The sequence below is a fragment of the Lepeophtheirus salmonis genome, chromosome 10 (genome assembly GCF_016086655.4).
Source record: "Lepeophtheirus salmonis chromosome 10, UVic_Lsal_1.4, whole genome shotgun sequence".
NCBI lineage: Eukaryota > Metazoa > Arthropoda > Copepoda > Siphonostomatoida > Caligidae > Lepeophtheirus > Lepeophtheirus salmonis.
Genome location: NC_052140.2, coordinates 8,081,199 through 8,098,595, shown reverse-complemented (window position 1 = coordinate 8,098,595; position 17,397 = coordinate 8,081,199). Strand labels below are relative to the sequence as shown.

Here is a 17,397-nt window from a genome sequence, read left to right as displayed (position 1 = left end):
ATTTAATCTTAATCTTGTATTTACTTGTTTTTTAATCCGATCATTTCAATATAATAAAATTAAAATAATCGGAACTTGACCAATATTTATTCAGCAACCTTTTTAATTGTAAGTTTGTATGTTAAGTAATAACCAAAAGTTTTAAGTCTATGTATCAAATAAAATACATACTACAGGATACTCCCCTTCCGTCCTATACCAAACTATACACTTCTATAGTATGAATATATAGCCAGAGTATGAACTAACTCCTAAAAAACCACAAAAATTCTTGTTTAACTCAATATATACGGGGAGTCAGAATAATTACAAACATTACAATAAGCGAAATCTGCGTTGTTTGAAACCAAGTTATGCAGGGATTCCCCTTACATACTGCCACACCATTTAGCAGATATTATATATTGCTTAGTTTGCTCATGCCCTATGGCACTTAAAGATCTCACAAATTCTCAATCAGATATCGGGGAAAAAAATAGATTTTAATTGAAAGGGTTCTTCTCGGAACAAAAAATAAGTCCAATATATCTAATGAAGGCTTCAGACTATAGTTAATATTCGTAGGTGGCTCAACCCATGACACAAATTACAGTATCAAGTCCATAAGTGACCGAAAAACTTCAACTAAATAATAGGACCTTTATACGTATTTAGTAAGAAAACAATACAAAAGGAATTTCTTCATTTCTGTTCAAGATTAATTTAATATTGACATGAAATATACATTAGCAGATTATAAAGTGTAAATACTTGAAATAAATAATTCCAAAGTACTTAACTTTAGTCTTGAGCAAATCAAAATGAAATACAATCAAAAAATGACTGCATTAGTAATTTCGTAATTCCTAACCAGAGCTCCTTGGAGCACTTGTGTTCCATGATGCATTGCCAAGGGCTCTGCGACATAAAGATTACTTAAATTGTTATTTCTCATAAATATAGGTAGCGCTCTGCAGTGGGGAAATGGTTGGAAATCACAGAGATAATTAAATAAGATTGTTAAGTGCCGCACAATTTGTAACTTGTAACAGGGGTGTCCGAGGATTTTTTTTTTTTTTTTTTGAAGGGGTGAAAAAAATTCAAAAATTTTTTGAAAAAAATTCAAAAATCTACAACTATTCACAAAAATTTCAAAAATCTACAACTATTCACAAAAATTTCAAAAATCTACAACTATTCACAAAAATTTCAAAAATCTACAGCTATTCTCAAAAAAAAAATTTTGAAAAAAAAATTTAAAATAATAAATTTTTTGGGTAAAAAATCATAAATCCACAACTACTCATAAAAATTAAAGTTCTTGGAAAAAAAAAATATATTATTTAAGTTTTCTAGTAAAAAGCAAAAATTCCTTAATTTGGGGAGGGATACAGCTCCTTTAGACCCCACCACCTGCGGACACCCCTGCCAAAGCATATACAAGATTACAAATATATGTTGCAATATAAAATCTTAAAATAGGCCTACGAGTAGTCATATGCCAGTCCATATTTATTCAGTCCAGTCTTCGGACTCTCAGAACTAGAACTGATTAAAAACACATCATCAATGACCGAATTTCATCAGTTTTAGAACGGATATGCAAGTATGAACAGGACCAGACTGAGACTCAAATGGACCAGACTGCAAACTTCAGTCCTAAATAAGAATCAACACAACACTACCTACGATTCAAACAGGTTTCATTTGAAAATAAAACATATTCAAACACACCGTATTAAAAAATAATATAATCTTTGTACATATATATGAGGGTGATCTAAAAAGTTTCCAACCTCAACATCAAGATGGCAGCAATTGTAAATAAAAGCTATTTACATCTATCTAGCATCTTTTGACAGTTACTCACTAAAGTTTCAGCCATTTTGGATGAGCAGTTATTATGTAATAGTCGTTTGAGTGAGTTGATGTGAGGGTTTTTGCGAGAAAAAAAATTGAATTTTATTTTTCATCGTCACATTGAGGTCGGAAACTTTTCTGACCAACCTTCTAGGTTAGCTCGAAAGGAAGGGTTTAAAATATATTCGTACATAATTATTACATGTTGTGTAAAGCGTAATTACCTTGTACTGGTTTCCTCCTTTTGATTCGGTGGCGTGTCATCCTCATCTCCAAAGCTTGAATGGAAGCAGGTTCCGAGTATCAACAGAGACAATATTATTTGTCTGTGAATCATGATGTGTAAGACTGAAGGTATGAAGTTGGTTCATCTTTACTTATATGTGTTTTATATTTTCTTTATTGTCTCTATCAAGATCAAGGGGGGCACTTACTTACATACACGATAGTGTGCTATTGTTTAGAATTGATAAGGTGCTCAAAAGATTGGATTGTTTAACCAATTCTTTTTTTAATCATTAAAATGCTTAGCACACCTGCTAGGGGTAGTATCTCAATATCCCGGGATACCGGTATTTCTCAAGATTTTATATAACCGGCAAATTCCGCATTTAATAATTTCTTTATGGGGCCTGGGCTTTCCATGGCAAATATACACGCCCTTATGCAGTCGGCGTGTCACCGATTTTGATGATTTTTGGTCAGGATGGCAATCCCATCAGAGGCGCGTCCGCATGATTATATATATATTTTTTTTTCGGGGGGATGGGGGCTTGGATTTTGGATTTGTTTTGAAAAAAAAAAATACAAAAATCACAATTTTTTGGATAGAAATTTAAAAATCCATAGCTTTTCCCAGAAAATTAAATTTTTAGGAAATTTTTTTTTTCCACATTTTCTGCATTTTATTTGCATTTTTAAGTTTTTTTATTTGCATATTTAGCTCAATTTTTATGCAATACTTGGGCATCACTCGTGGTCAAAAATTTCCAAAAAGTTTGTAAACTTGACATGGAATACCCCAATATAATCTTAATTTAATTCAACAATCAGTACATATCAAATGAAGAATCACTCCTTTAAAAGTTTTTGCGCTGTTTACTTTGCAAATGATACATTAAATGTGTTGTGCACTAGTTGCAACTTGTACAATAAAATTGTACAAGTTGCAACTTCCTCATCTTAAGTTCCATTATTTAATTATAACTTTGGTGGTTCTAATTACCAACTATTAATCTAGGTACCCAGTACTTTCGGCTTAATCCATTTTGCCTTAATATAGATGAATATATGAGTTTTATACGTCGTTATTGCTTATTTTTGGATGAAATTGATGTTTCCTTTGAATTTATTAATCAAAATATGTAATGTTTATTGCTTTAAAACGAGTTAAAGAGTTGTTCTCTGATACCTTAATGACAGAATTATGCTCTTGCCTCATATTATGCTCGTTTGTGTCAATCCATGAGTATTTTCAAAAGGAAAACACTCATTTTGTACAAATGAATTCAAGCCAAAGACGCGCAAAATCCAAAACTGATCTCAGTTTTTCTCTCAGTCATCTGAATTCAGAAATATTTGGGGTAATTCGGGACTTTTATCCTTCAGTCATAATTTACCCTTAAAATAATCCAATTTAAAGATTTAAAGATTCATACAACTTATGTAATAGTGTTTTTACTGACTCTGTATCTTGTTTCGAACTCAATATATTTCCAATTATATGCTAAAAATGATACAAAACGAGACTCTTCTTTAGAACCTTATAGCTTATTTATAATAGATAGTGATGAGGAATGTTATAGCAATATTCAAATATTAAAATTATCTACTCATCGTGAATGGATCGCTTACTTATTTCCATCCTAGTATATCATTCCCAAGGAAGGAGTACACTCTAATTCCTTATGAGGTCTGGGAGTTTTCCTTGGATGAATTCTCCTCCTGTCGTCCCTCATAAAATTGGGAATCCGAATTCGAACATCTCGTGAGATGGATGATCAAATTAGAAGTATCTTCCTCTAATTGCCTCAATCCTTCTTTTACAGAGCATGACGTCATGAAATTGACATTGAAATCATGATAATGTTGACTAGTGCACGCCCCATAACAATCGGAATCACTTTTAAAAAAAAAATTAACAAAAATCCTCCAAGATACAATATTTTTCTATAATATAAGCTATGATATTCCTCATTAATTCTTCATTTTTCAGCCTACAAAATTAAAACAATCGAGTTCAGAACAAGATACACAATCAAAAAATATACTTTCTAATCATAAAAACTCTTTTACATAAGTTTTATAAGTTTTACATTTAATTTAGGGATTGTTTTAAGGGTAAAAAGGACTCTGAACGATAATAGTCCCGAATTACTATAATCCCAGATATTTGATATAACTAAGGGAAAAACAGAGATCCATTTTTGGATTCTGAGATTATAGATAAATTCAATTATTCTCTTCAATTCATTTGTACAAAATTTCCCCCCCCCTAACTGTTACTCTATGTAATCCATTATGTATAATAATAACAACTCATAATCCTAGTGTACACATATAAAACAGGATAATTAATCATTATTATTTAAACAACGATCCCTTAGTCATGTTGTGTTTGTGTACGTTGTGATAATAAATAAGATATAAGTAATGATGAAAATCAGGTGTATTTTTAGCTGGCCTGTTAATTTGTTATTGGTAAAATATAGAAGGATTTTTTTTTCTTAGCAGTTGCCATTATCATTTAATTCCTGAGTTGTGATCATCCTTTCCTAAATAGACTCAATTATGTTCAGAACCTAATTGAACGTTCGTGTATGCTCATAAAAGCGTAACCCTGAGGGTTTAATGCGGAGTTATAATTGTAAGTCCTTTTTGGACTTAGAGTAGAGTTGGGGATTAAAATCGGAGTAATTCTAGCAAATGTCCTATTTTATATCCTTTATTCCTTCCTTTCTTGTCACAACCGATTGTAGCTGATCTAATGAAACGTCATGACGATTATTCTTCCTTTCCTCCTAAAAATTCTTCAAATTGTCAGGGTTACCATGTTGATTTTCAGTTTCTTTTTTTTTAGCATGCCCATTCTACACTGGATTTTCATCATTGTGTATTATAATTTCACCGTCAACTAAAGGAGAAAAGTTGTTTGGTTAACTTTTAATAACACAATCAGAGTCAAGCAAAGTTGAATATCAGTTCTCTAGTTAGAATTTCCGATTTATTATTAGTTTAAGAAAAAAAAATATATAAGATCGTATTATAACCTACTCCAAAAATCAGCAAGGTAATTCTGACCATTTGAAGAACATTTGGGAAGAGAGCAGCTTAGCTTCAAGATCAGCTTTAAGCAGTCGTGAGAGTAAGGAAATAAACAAAAGTCCCATTCTTATATAGAAAGGACGTATACACTGGAATTAGGCCGATGTCGGTCCTCCAATTCTACTCCGAGTCCAACAAGGACTTATACTCATAACTCCTGAGGAACAAACCCTCACTGCTATTCTATTAAGGTATTTTCGACCCTCCTCCTAGACGAAATTTTGCAACAATATTCAACTTTTAATACTCTAGTGTGTTACTAATCAAAGAAAATAACTAATTTCCTTCCGGGTTATTAGTAAATCAACTAGTATCCATGATTGTGTGATTGTGTTGACCATGGACAACAATGGATATTGCTCAATTATAATTTAGAGGTCAAATTTGTTCATTTTGTTAATAAAAGGTGCTTCACAACTTATTTTATAACAATTATTTAAGGTGCGAGATAAAAACCTGTTTTTTCTTTTATATAATTATATATTGCTGTGTTATTCACTTTATTTTTTTTTATTGAGTATGTCCTTTTGATTGATTCCCAAACGACATTTCCTTATAAACTATTCATTTTGAAGAAGAAGTTGAGTAGTGAAAAGCAGGAGTGATGGCTAGTTTTGATATGATGAGCATTAAAAGATTAAAGAAGATTAAAACCCCTTGAACGTTTGATACAATACCAAATCCCCCTCAATAGTATAATGTTTGATATTCATATAGAGATTGAATCATAGTTTTAGATTTAGTACAAAAAATCCAATATTTTTAATGGATTTTTAAAATTTCCATAAATGTTTATCACATTATCATATCTCATCAAAACAGTGATTACATACGGTCAGACTACACTTTTTCCATTGTGCTATTCACATTTTGATACAATTGACATTCCAGAGCGTGGTGATTATTATTGTACTCCGAGTCCACAAAGGACTTACTCTTACAATTCCCGAGGAGCAAACCCTCATTGTTACTCTGTGTATTTCATTAAATCTCGCACTTTGACATCAAAACTACCAGAACGAGATTGATGAAACCAAAATTGGGGGTAAGGCTTTTACAGTATCAGACCCAATAACATTATTCACATTTTCAGTCACCTGGCTTACATTTTCTCCTTGTTCGAAGAATAACTATAAAATATGGCGTATTTTCTCTTTGCTGATGTCCTTTTTTGACGACCGCTCAAGCGAATCTGAGTCAGACAATCACAAAACTGTCTGAGAAGTTTTTCTAGTACGAACTCTTATCTTTCTAACAGCATATAGGGTGAACGCGAGATACATATTACTTAAGCCATCTATAAAGAAAATAATAAATTTCCTTTTACCTTCATTCTATTATATACCTAAAATTGATGTGGGGTTGGATTTTTATCAAACAGACGAGGCCCTTGAATACCAGGGAGTAGGGAAACCTGCACTCTCTGACTAAATTTTGTCAAATTTATTGAGGGGGGAAAATTACTGTTCTCACAATTTTGAAACTAACAATAAATTTAAGTGTCAAATTAGTATATATATATATTTTTTTTTAAGGTCAATTATTCAAATTATGTCCTTCGTCAGCGTTATAATATATTTTATCCAACAAAATTAGCATGTATAAAAAAACAGATTCTTTCAAAATTGCTAAATAGATATGAAAAAGCTCTATTACCCCAACGAAAAATCATGGTGAACCCGCAGGTTACTCTAGGGTTGGGCGATCCATATATTTTCAACCTTCAGTTCCAACATAAATCTGCTCGTTCTTCTCTAAATATTTTTTAGTTAAGTTGTTAAAAAAAAACGAATTGAATCATAATCTCTTTTCATTCTTTGCTAAAATTGTTGTTGTGATAACCTAGCGTTAGGTCATTCTCCGTTGAACCAATTCGGTTTCAGACATTTCACCTCAAGGATATTTCTCCTTGAATGAGATTTATACGTCGTTTTGGTTAAAATTGATGTTCACTTGGATTTTTTTAATCAAAATATGTAATGTGCATTACTATAAAACGCCTTAAATGGTTGTTTTTTTTTCTCTTGGAAAAATGAAGGATTCATGCTCCAAAATGTCAATCCATACATACTATCGATTTCTCACTATATAATGAATTTAAGCCAGAGACAAAATAGCTAATAAAATTAGTTTAAGAAGAATAAAAAAAAACATTTAACAAGGCAACTATTCGAATTGAGGAATAGCTAATCATTTCTTTCTCTGTTAGTAATTATCATTAGACATGATGGAATTAATTTTTCATACTAGAAAAGACTCATTGATTGACGGACATTTATAATATGAGGCAAGGGCATAATTCCTTCATTATTCTAACAGAAAACAAACAGTTGCATTTGATTGTAATAAATATGGCATATTTTGATATAAAAAATTCAAAGGGAAATAAACACGTCAATTTCAAAAATAAACAAATAGGACCTATAAACTTCATTTATTTATATATTAAGGCGAAATAACCTCAAGGCAAAATGTCCTCAGACGAAATGTTTAAAGGAAAAATAGTTTAAGGCAAATTACCAGGCACTGTGATAATATGTACCTCTTATAGATAAACCATAGATTGCCGCCTACCTTTGTGTAATATTATATAATATATTATAAGTGCAATACCTAAAAAAATTCATTCTACGTCTGGATTGCAATTAATGGAGTTGCCTTCTCGATGACGAAAAAAAACATTTTGTCGAATATGTTGTTATAAGTGCCCTTAAAATATCACATCCAGTATCAAACGACACTCAATGACCTTGTTTAACTCTTGTGTTACTTGAAATATAGAAAATTCTCATTTTTAGATCAGAAATACGTCATGTTCTATCCTTTAAATAATAGGTTACACCCACTTCATGCTACGCCCTAATGTGAATTAAAATGAATTGGGATGATCACATTTCTTGATTTTTAGGCAAAATTGTTTTCTCAGCTAACGAACCACAGATATATAATGCTAAAATATAACTTTTCCAGTTGATATTCAACAACACTATAGAGCATTTTCACTGAACTTATAAATTGCATTATTATTAAAGGAAACGTCATCTTAGGGACTCAAAGTTTACATTTTTACTAGCTCAAGTGAACAAATTTTCAATAAATCCTGATGAAACTCCATCAAATGGCTTTAAGAATGCAAACAGACTTAACACCTGAATTAAATACTACTTGATACCAATGATAAAGAGTAATATTTGAATATAGTCAAATTAGTCAAAATATGTGCTGAAAGTTCCTCTAATCGTCTAAGATATTTCCTTTTTTTTTTTTTTTTTTTAAATGATCGATTTGGAACGAAACAAGTAGGCGGCTAATAAGAGAATAATATCAAATTGCCATTGTGGAGTTTTTGTTTTTCTATTTTTTGCCTCTCTTCGTTTGTCTGTTGGTCAAGAGGGCTACAAACCACTTTTTGGTACGAAGTTTATATATGATGACAGTAAGAGGCATTAAATTTTGTGAGGTCAAGGTAGTACAAAACGTTTAAAATATATACATAGTCATCGACCATATCTTTGGAACATATTGAGGTTCAGGGCTCAAATTAATGTACTTATGAAGATTGAATAAAGATATTTCATATATCAAAAAAATCCAATTGTGGAAAAATTACCATAGGGGGAGGTTTCCGCTCTACCGAGTGCCCATTCTAGTTCTTGTATAATGACCCTTCTGTTTTACATTTTAGGTTTAGATATTCAATATAAAACAAAGTAATTGATAGACAGTCACATTTAATTCCAATTATTTGTTGGTCCCGTTTTGATATACATAGAGATGGGATTGTGTAAGAGTGCAAGGAAAAAGGGGGAGCAAGACATATGTTATCAGCTTAATGATGTATGATTTTGGGGGGAGAAAATTCTCAACTTCTCCTTCTTGATAAATTTATTAATAAATAAGGCGGTCATGGCCTTCATGACCTCTGTCAGAAGGTGATGCAGGGCCTACGTGTATGAAGACAACCCCAAGGCGCACATAACTGGCCTCTTGATAGTCAACCAAAGGTAGTAGTTGGCGAAATGATTCATCGATTTGTTGGGGTACTCCTAGATCTTCTTCTCATTAGCTTAAAGGAACTCTGGATCCCTCTTCAAATTGTGCCCTCCACTTCTTGCTTTCTGTAAGGGGTATTTCCATCCTTCTTCATCTTGGTCACCGTGAAAACCAGGCTCCTACATCACTTCACAATGCTCATAACCTTCAGCATCTAAGAGATCTGAGATGCGCTGCCTTTTGGTTTTTTGTTCACTCATGATGACAAAATGTTTATTATAGTTTGTTTATGCACAAAATATGGCTGAACCATAATTTTTTTTAATCAATAAGCCTTCCTATATTAAAGAGAACATTAATTCATTAACATTCCACGTTTGGATACCCAACTCTGTATGGAAAGTAATTTTTGATGCTACTAAAAGGCATCAATAAGAATGGAGAAGTTTTATTATGAAATCGTCAATCAATCAATTAATTTGAATTTGACACTTCTATAAACTTGTTTAATACCCTTACATCTAAATTATTTATCATATACTATTAGTTATTTAAACTCATAACCAATTCAATGTTATTGTAATCTTTATTCACACCCAACCTAACCCCCTTATTTTATTAAATTTCTTAATAATTATTAAAAACTAAATTGCCCAAAAATTAATCAAAATATTTGAAGGCATTTTTTTAAATTAAAATATAAGGTATATTCTATTACTTCAACTAGGATATAAACACTTAAAGAAAAAATAAAAAGGATATTGCCTTCTAAGTAAGCTCCTTCATTTTACTCCATTTTTTGGTGGTTATATACATTTTTTTATTAATTCTAATCAAGATAAAGTGATAAATAACTCATTTATCAAAAGATGAAAATTTGTTATTTACTTTGATTTTCATGTTTATAGTTCTTTCATGTCGAAATAGGGTACTGAATCGTAGATATACCCTAGATACCTTATTTTAAAAAAAGGCTTTAAAGACCAAACATATAAAGGTTGAAAGTTTTAATGGGCATTTTTGTAATCTACTCCTTAAATAACAAAAATAAATGTGGGTTTAAGCCTGCAGAGCTCCAACCTCCTTCATTTTGTTGCATAGTGATTTATAAGAGGGGTATGTTATCATAACAATGATTTGGCAAAGAATGTACAAAAAAAAAAAAAACATTTTTTCTTTTCTAAATTTTAAAGATAGTTTTTTCATTAGAAACTACTCAACTCTAAGTATTATATGCAGCAGGCATGGAATTATGACGCATGCATCTTAGTTTAATTGTCTTTACTTCCCCTCTTGAAGGAATTGAGTAAGAAAATGACGATGACTTTTTTTTCTCAACCAATTACTACTTTTCTATTGCCCTCATGTCGGAATAAAAATTATGTGTGATTGTTCCAGCTCCTTAGAATTCAATACCCTGACCCACAATAAAACTTCACTCTTTATAATTAACAAAAGCATTAAGTATTAACATAATTTATTTCAAAAATAGTATAATATATTCTATACGTCTTATCACTATGTTTTTTTTTTTTTTTAAATACTTCAACATATCATATAGATGAATAGATAATATATTAATTATAATATAATTATACATATGTATTAATAATATGCATTAACAACAATAAGTAATAATTAATTAATGTATTAAGATTTAACAACATTAAAATTTGAAGACGACAAATAAGTGATCCACTGTTTTCTATCAGTTATTTTTTTTTATTCATCAGCCAAAAATATATATTTGATATTCACTTTATTTTTTAGAAAGCCAAAAACAAAACAAAAAGTAGCAAAATGTGTCTTTTCATTTCTTATTATAATATAATAGTTTACAATAGGTAAACAAACCCATGTTTAAAAACTTCATTTAGTAGTTTGTAGGGATTGTTATAAAGAAGTTTAAATAATATAATTATTGGAAAGTCGGCAAAATACATTTACTTCAACTATTTAAATTTAAAAAAAAGGAGGAAAAAGCCAGGACTCAAATAGTATCAAACGTTTATTATATTATTATTTTTAAAGCATTGTAGCAGAGTGGAACAGATAATATGAGAGATATGGTTGGGGCACTATGGCACGGACATACATTCGAGCGGCTCTTTAATTATTATTAAAATGATGTGTGATTGTCCTTCAGGTAAAATATATGAACGTCTAACACAGGGCAAGATCCGAAATTTCCATTAAAAAAGGATGGTTTTTTTTAGAAATAAATCTGTGAGGTAGGAACGGTAGGATTTACACATGGTTTTTTCTTGTGAAAGTCCTGCCCCTTGGTTCTTTGTTCCAAGTCTCGCAGATAGAAGTTAAATATGAAGAAATGAGTGTAACTAAATGTTCCTTTTGATAATAAATAATTTAATCAAAATATACACTCATACATTTTGCAAAACGTTTCTATAAAAAAAAGTTATGATATGATTGATCTTATTAAACATTCCTTTCTGTTTTGAAACGTATTATTAGAGTGCAAGACGTACTATGTATAATCTCTGTCAGTACAATCTAATAAAGTTAACATATTTTTAATGACATTTCCTCAGTCGTGGTTTTTATACTTAGCGGGATTCTGACCCTTTTCACATCTCTAATTATGAAATACATTAATGAAAAACAAAGGTCACCCTATACGTGGTAGAACTATAATTTATTTGTCATTTTGTTTAATGAAAAATAATCATTTATGAGGCTATATTAAAACTTTGAAGGATTGTTTATTAGTCAAAAATAGACATTCATCACAAATTGCTCTAAAAAGACTTATCCTGACTATTTTACCAAAAAATGTAAAATTAAGAAACTTTCACATTGATCAATAGTGCTAAAAAAAGTATAATTCTACATTTTGTATCATCAAAAGGAACCTTTTTGTGGGACTATTCGAGGCTTAACACTTCGAGGAAAAAATAATAATATTTAAGAACCGTTCTAATATATATGTACACATATACAAATATATTGAATAAATAAAAGGACAGTAGAATGGGGTAAGAGAAAATTAGAATGGTGAAGGATTAGAAATGCAGCGATTTAGACAGGGGCGTCCGCAGAGGTAGACTAGAGGGGCTGTAACACCCTCCCCTATCCACATTTCAGACAAAATAAATAAATGTTAAATAGATGTTGATTTTTGAATATTTTTTTCAAAATAATTTAATATTTGATTTTTTTTTTTTTTCTTAAAATTTAATTTTTCAAATATTTTTGTGAGTAACTCTGATTTTTTTTTCAAAAGATTATTATTATTATATTTTTTTTTAAATTTCCAAAAAATTTAATATTTGAACTTTTTTTCCCAAAAAGATTTAATTTTAGTAATTTTTTTTAAATAGCTATGGATTTTTGAATTTAAAAAAAAGCCTCCCTTCAAAAAATATATATATATTTATATATCTAATCCTGCGGACACCCCCGTTAGAGGACATATAAAATAAATATTTTACTGTGATGTAAATGCAGTTTTATATTAATTGCAGAATGTATCATTTATATATAAATATATTTTAAGTGAATAATTTATAATTAATGCGCTAAAGCACTCACTTATAATTTAACTACTAGTGTGTGTTGTTATGAGGTTGGGGATATAATGATTAAAATAAATTGTTAAACAATACTATTGAGTAATAATAATTAATTATGATAAATACTAGTGTGGGGTTTCGGTCTGAGACCCTAATAACTGTAACTTATTCGGCCCAACTACGGTCAGGACTGGTTTCGAGTAAAATTCTGTCAACAACAATAAAAAATGGGAAAAATGACAGGTCTTATTTTGGATTGAGGCCTCTATTGTATCTCACAACCTCTAATGAATCAAATAAATTTTTAAAAAAAGGTTCTAAGATCAGTTAGTAGTTCATTCTTCCCAACTATGGAATTATTATTCAATCATTAATAGGAATTGTTCAAAGCTTAACAAGAGCTAATTGTAACTCAACCAATCAACTTTCAGAACACTGATTAGAAAAAAAGAAGGCAAACTCATCCACTACGGAGAACAAAAACATTTGTGTGTTAGTAAAGAAATGCCCTGAGGTCTAGAAAAAAATAATCACATAAGACCGAACCGAAGAAATAATTAGGTCTGGGACCGAGTCTGAACACGAATATATATACCTCGTGAGACAAAAAAAAATAATGGGCGTCTTTGAACTGATATATATATATATATGCATGAAAATTACAGTGCCTAATATAATAATAATCAAGTGGGGATATTTAGAGAGAGAGAGAGAGTTCTTAATTCTTATAATATATTAATTATAAACATTACTTGAATGGCATCTTTCTTCAATTGGAAGGCATTTATGTGAAATTAAAAGGATTATAATAACAGCTTCCTCTTAGTATTTTATTTTTTTATTTCTCAAAATAAAGTAGTACCGGACTCAGGACTATGAATCGAAATGGTTTCAGTAGGTAAATTTTTCTTCTTAATGAGCTCTTCCACTTGTTCCAAACTCTCAATTTCGATAAGTTCTCCGTTATTGGAGTAATGCGGTTGTTTCTTCTTTAAAAGTAGCATTTCTAACTTGTTTTTATCCGACGTGCTGCTATAATTATTCAAACTAAGGGGTTGACTAAGGGGTATAATGGTGCTACAGGTTGTGGTGATCGAAGTCGTCGTATTGGTAGTGGGTGTAGATGAAGTGCCACTGTTGTTTGAGGTATTGTTATTGTTGGAAAATGCAACCTTAATGCTTACAATTCCATCGTTATTGTTATTAGACTCACATGAGCGGTTCTTTTTCTTTAGAGGCAGCTTGGAAATTATTTTTTCTTTCAGATCAACACAGGCATTGATAGGGTGTATTTTTCCAGAATTCGTTTCATCATCAAATTTATTAACAATAAAAGAAGTTCCACTCACACCACCATTTTCTTCAGAAATAGAGGCCAAGGCTTGATTCCCATTTATATTCCCATTGGAATTTTGGCTATTAATAACAACGGTCGTGGTATTAAGGGATGACCCAGACACATCATTGGGTAAGGAGGATGGAGCGTCCGAGTCCACAACGGGAATATCATCCCCCATCTTCTTGGTTCGGAAAGAAGCATTCGTTATCATATTTTTGGCAATTTGACTAAAAGTTGGAGTGCTAACACTGACAGATTGAGCACCTTGACTCATAAGTAGAGATTGAGCAGCTACTGCAGCACTTAACACTCCTGGATTGGCATCTGCTACACCTCTAAAGTGAACACAATCCACTAATTGACTCCCCAGTCTCTGAAGGTTGTTATAAAAACAAAAGTAACCTCCATAGAGTAATTCCAGAAGCCCTGGACCGGAAAGTCTAATTCTAGAAATAGAGGGGAGTCTGAAATTAGAACTAGTCGGTCTCTTTGGGTATCCCTTTTGAAGGAGGGTAATGGAGAGGTTGCAAAAGGACTTGAGGATGAACTTTGGATAGTCTCCTAAATGATGATTGAAAAGCCGATATAAAAATGCAATGACTCTTTGACGATTTTGAGCAGTTATTCTTTGGATGACTATGGGTTGAGGTGTGGTAATCGAGGGGGATGCCATTTTCCAGGCACGCATTTCGTTGACCTCAATGCGAGAGGCATCATGAAAAATAGAACTTTGGGTGAGAACAGGTAATCGAAACTCTTGACTCAATAGCTCGAGATTGGAGTTGTAGAGTGTGAGAAGGAGTGTCTCCAGCTTCTGTGTGGCGGACGCAGAGGCGGAGGCACCCTCCCCTTTCTCTTCCACCTCAACACTGTACAAGAATACCAGACTCGGCACATATTGAATCACTATCAATTTCTTGCTGCATTTCCGATAGCAGTAGAAAAGAAGCTCAAAGATCCGGGAGTCCAGAACACTGCTTCCCTCCCCAGACAGTCGGGCTCCGCTACTCAAAAAGTTCAGAACGCACTTCTGAGTCTCCAAGTTATGCGTCAATCCATCGAAGAAAACGTCTGCCTCACTCTCGCCCTTCAGCTCCTCGTAGTCACTCAACAAGTCCTGGACCTCCTCCATCATCCTGTCTTCCTATCTTCTTCTTCTAAGCATGGATTCCATCATCCGCCCACAATTCACTCTTCCTTTCTCCTTTTCTCAATCACCTCACTTCATTGGCGAGCCCAATCCTTCTTCCCAAAAAACGCACCTAATGCCCGCCTCATCCACGAACCCGAGATTAAATGCTCCAAACGAGATGGATCCGTCGAAATAGGCAAGGGTATCACTTGAGGAGCTAGGAGTGGATCAACTTCTTATCTATTAATTAAGTATTATTCCGATGGAATGATTGATGGGAAAAATATAGCTATTAACTAGCTAGGAATATGACATCACGGGTCTCAACAGCTGAAAGAGAATTAGAATAATGAGCCAAAAACGTCACAAGGAATGGTGGAACAGCACTACCAGATTCCTGATTCACGCAACCTATTATAGTGAAAAACATCATTTATGACTCTTTTGAGAAATTCCGTACAGTACAGTTATACACCTACAATATTTGTCGTAGTTGTAGTTTTATATCACAGTCACTTGGTATTTTAATTATCTCTTCCATTTACGCCTAATATTTAAAATCCCCAAAAAAAATTCTTAATCGAAAAGTGACATTTATAACTTAAAATCAAAGTAGATGGATAATGTTGAAGGGTTTTCTAACGTAAATGTTCAAAAAAATATTGAATTAGTTATTTGATTTTTTTCCATCAAATATATAGTATCAACTTCAATCCGCATATAACCCTTATTTAATTTTACAAAGTTCATACTACTTTACCAATGACTACTGGTAGTCCTTGACTTTACCAAAGGCTAGGAATTTATCATCAAAAAATTATATTTTTTATCGCAACAGCTTGGGTGATTGAAGCTGCTGTTCCTCCCATTAGTATTAGAAGTTATTTCCACAGCTTATTATCTTGCTCAAGGATATATAAGGTGTGTTGATAAGAAACTTACAACGCAGTCTAGTTGAAGTTAGCTGATGTCACAACGGAGTCAAGTTCAGTTTTACTGCCTAGTACTAACTCATATTATTCCAAAAATTATGTCTTCTTCTTGAATAACTATGTTGTACTGTGGCAACCTCTAGAAATTCATCAGATGTCCACTATTTTGTATATTTATTTGAAAATTTATGTTCTGACCTATTTTTCATTAAAAAAAAATTATTTTTTTTTTTAATAATTTAACTTATGTAATCGTCGGAGGGTAAAAATTTTCAACAATAGTATTGTCTGATGAGAAAATAGAATACTATATTATGTATTAATACAATTTGTTTTATCGAATTTCCTTCTAAATTGGCTCCTCTACGACGTCATCAAAATAGCAAGTAAACTAAAGTAAAGCAATTTATTATCGACACCCCTTATATATGTATATAGTCACCTTGAATTTAATCTGACTTTCTTTTTTTACTCTGTTTTTTAGCTAATTATCTTGCAGCAGCTAGTTATAACAAAATTTTGTTTGTATGATGATTCCATAGTCCCCCCATGACGTCACTCCTTGTTAAGTTGATGTGCGTTTAATCAGTAAAAATAAAATATACGAAATATGATATCCATTGAAAAAAAGCCTACAATTGAAGATGTTCTTTCTCATTTCATGGTTAGAAAAAAGATAATTGAAAACCTTTAAAGTATAATGGTTACATTGCAAAAATAATAATAAATATTATTAACAAATTATTATCGATTAATATTAACAGATCTTATGTTTTTGTTATGTATGACGTATTATGTGTCACGTGATTCTAGTATTTCTGCTACTACATAGAGATGGGACCTAAAAAGAAGGCTTCCGGTAAGAAAGGAGGAGGCGATTCCAAAGGAGATACTGCCGCTGCTGGTGGTGGAAAAAAGGAGAAGGGAGGTTCCTGTAGTTCCATCAACGTCCGTCACATTCTCTGTGAAAAGCAATCCAAATGCCTTGAAGCTTTAGAGAAAATCAAAGGTGGTCAGAAGTTCAACGAAGTAGCCGCCACCTACAGCGAAGATAAAGCACGAAGTGGAGGCTCTCTTGGGTGGATGATTCGAGGATCCATGGTTGGTCCCTTCCAAGAAGCTGCATTTGCTCTCCCCGTTTCCTCACTTTCCAATCCAGTATATACGGATCCCCCTGTCAAAACCAAGTTCGGATATCACATTATTATGGTTGAAGGCAAAAAGTGACTCTCGGAGCTTCATTCAGGATTTACTGTACCTTAAACCTATTTTTGTATAGTGAATAAAATTATATATTCAGTGCTA

General features: G+C 31.9%; 3 protein-coding genes across 4 annotated transcripts in view; 1 reads left to right on the top strand and 2 right to left on the bottom strand.

Moving 5' to 3' along the window:
• The window catches only part of LOC121125208 (xaa-Pro aminopeptidase 1), a 15,313-nt gene extending 13,114 nt beyond the window's left edge, over positions 1 to 2,199 (bottom strand). The window contains exon 1 of the mRNA XM_040720345.2: positions 2,064 to 2,199. Coding sequence (XP_040576279.1) covers positions 2,064 to 2,176 — 113 coding nt within the window. The 5' untranslated portion in view covers positions 2,177 to 2,199. The remainder of the gene's footprint in view (positions 1 to 2,063) is intronic.
• Positions 2,061 to 17,397, top strand: LOC121125211 (peptidyl-prolyl cis-trans isomerase NIMA-interacting 4). Of its 2 annotated transcripts, none has more exons than XM_040720350.2 (2): positions 2,061 to 2,193; positions 16,925 to 17,397. In XM_040720350.2, the coding sequence occupies exons 1-2, from the start codon at positions 2,175 to 2,177 to the stop codon at positions 17,317 to 17,319; spliced, it is 414 nt and encodes a 137-aa protein (XP_040576284.1). In that variant the 5' UTR covers positions 2,061 to 2,174; the 3' UTR covers positions 17,320 to 17,397. The 2 variants fall into 2 exon arrangements, with proteins under 2 accessions (XP_040576284.1, XP_040576283.1); XM_040720349.2 differs by lacking the exon at positions 2,061 to 2,193 and adding an exon at positions 16,667 to 16,756 and having other exon boundaries at positions 16,906 to 17,397.
• Positions 11,152 to 15,505, bottom strand: Hyccin (PI4KA lipid kinase complex subunit hyccin). Its single transcript, XM_040720346.2, has one exon. The coding sequence runs from the start codon at positions 15,161 to 15,163 to the stop codon at positions 13,535 to 13,537; it is 1,629 nt and encodes a 542-aa protein (XP_040576280.1). The 5' UTR covers positions 15,164 to 15,505; the 3' UTR covers positions 11,152 to 13,534.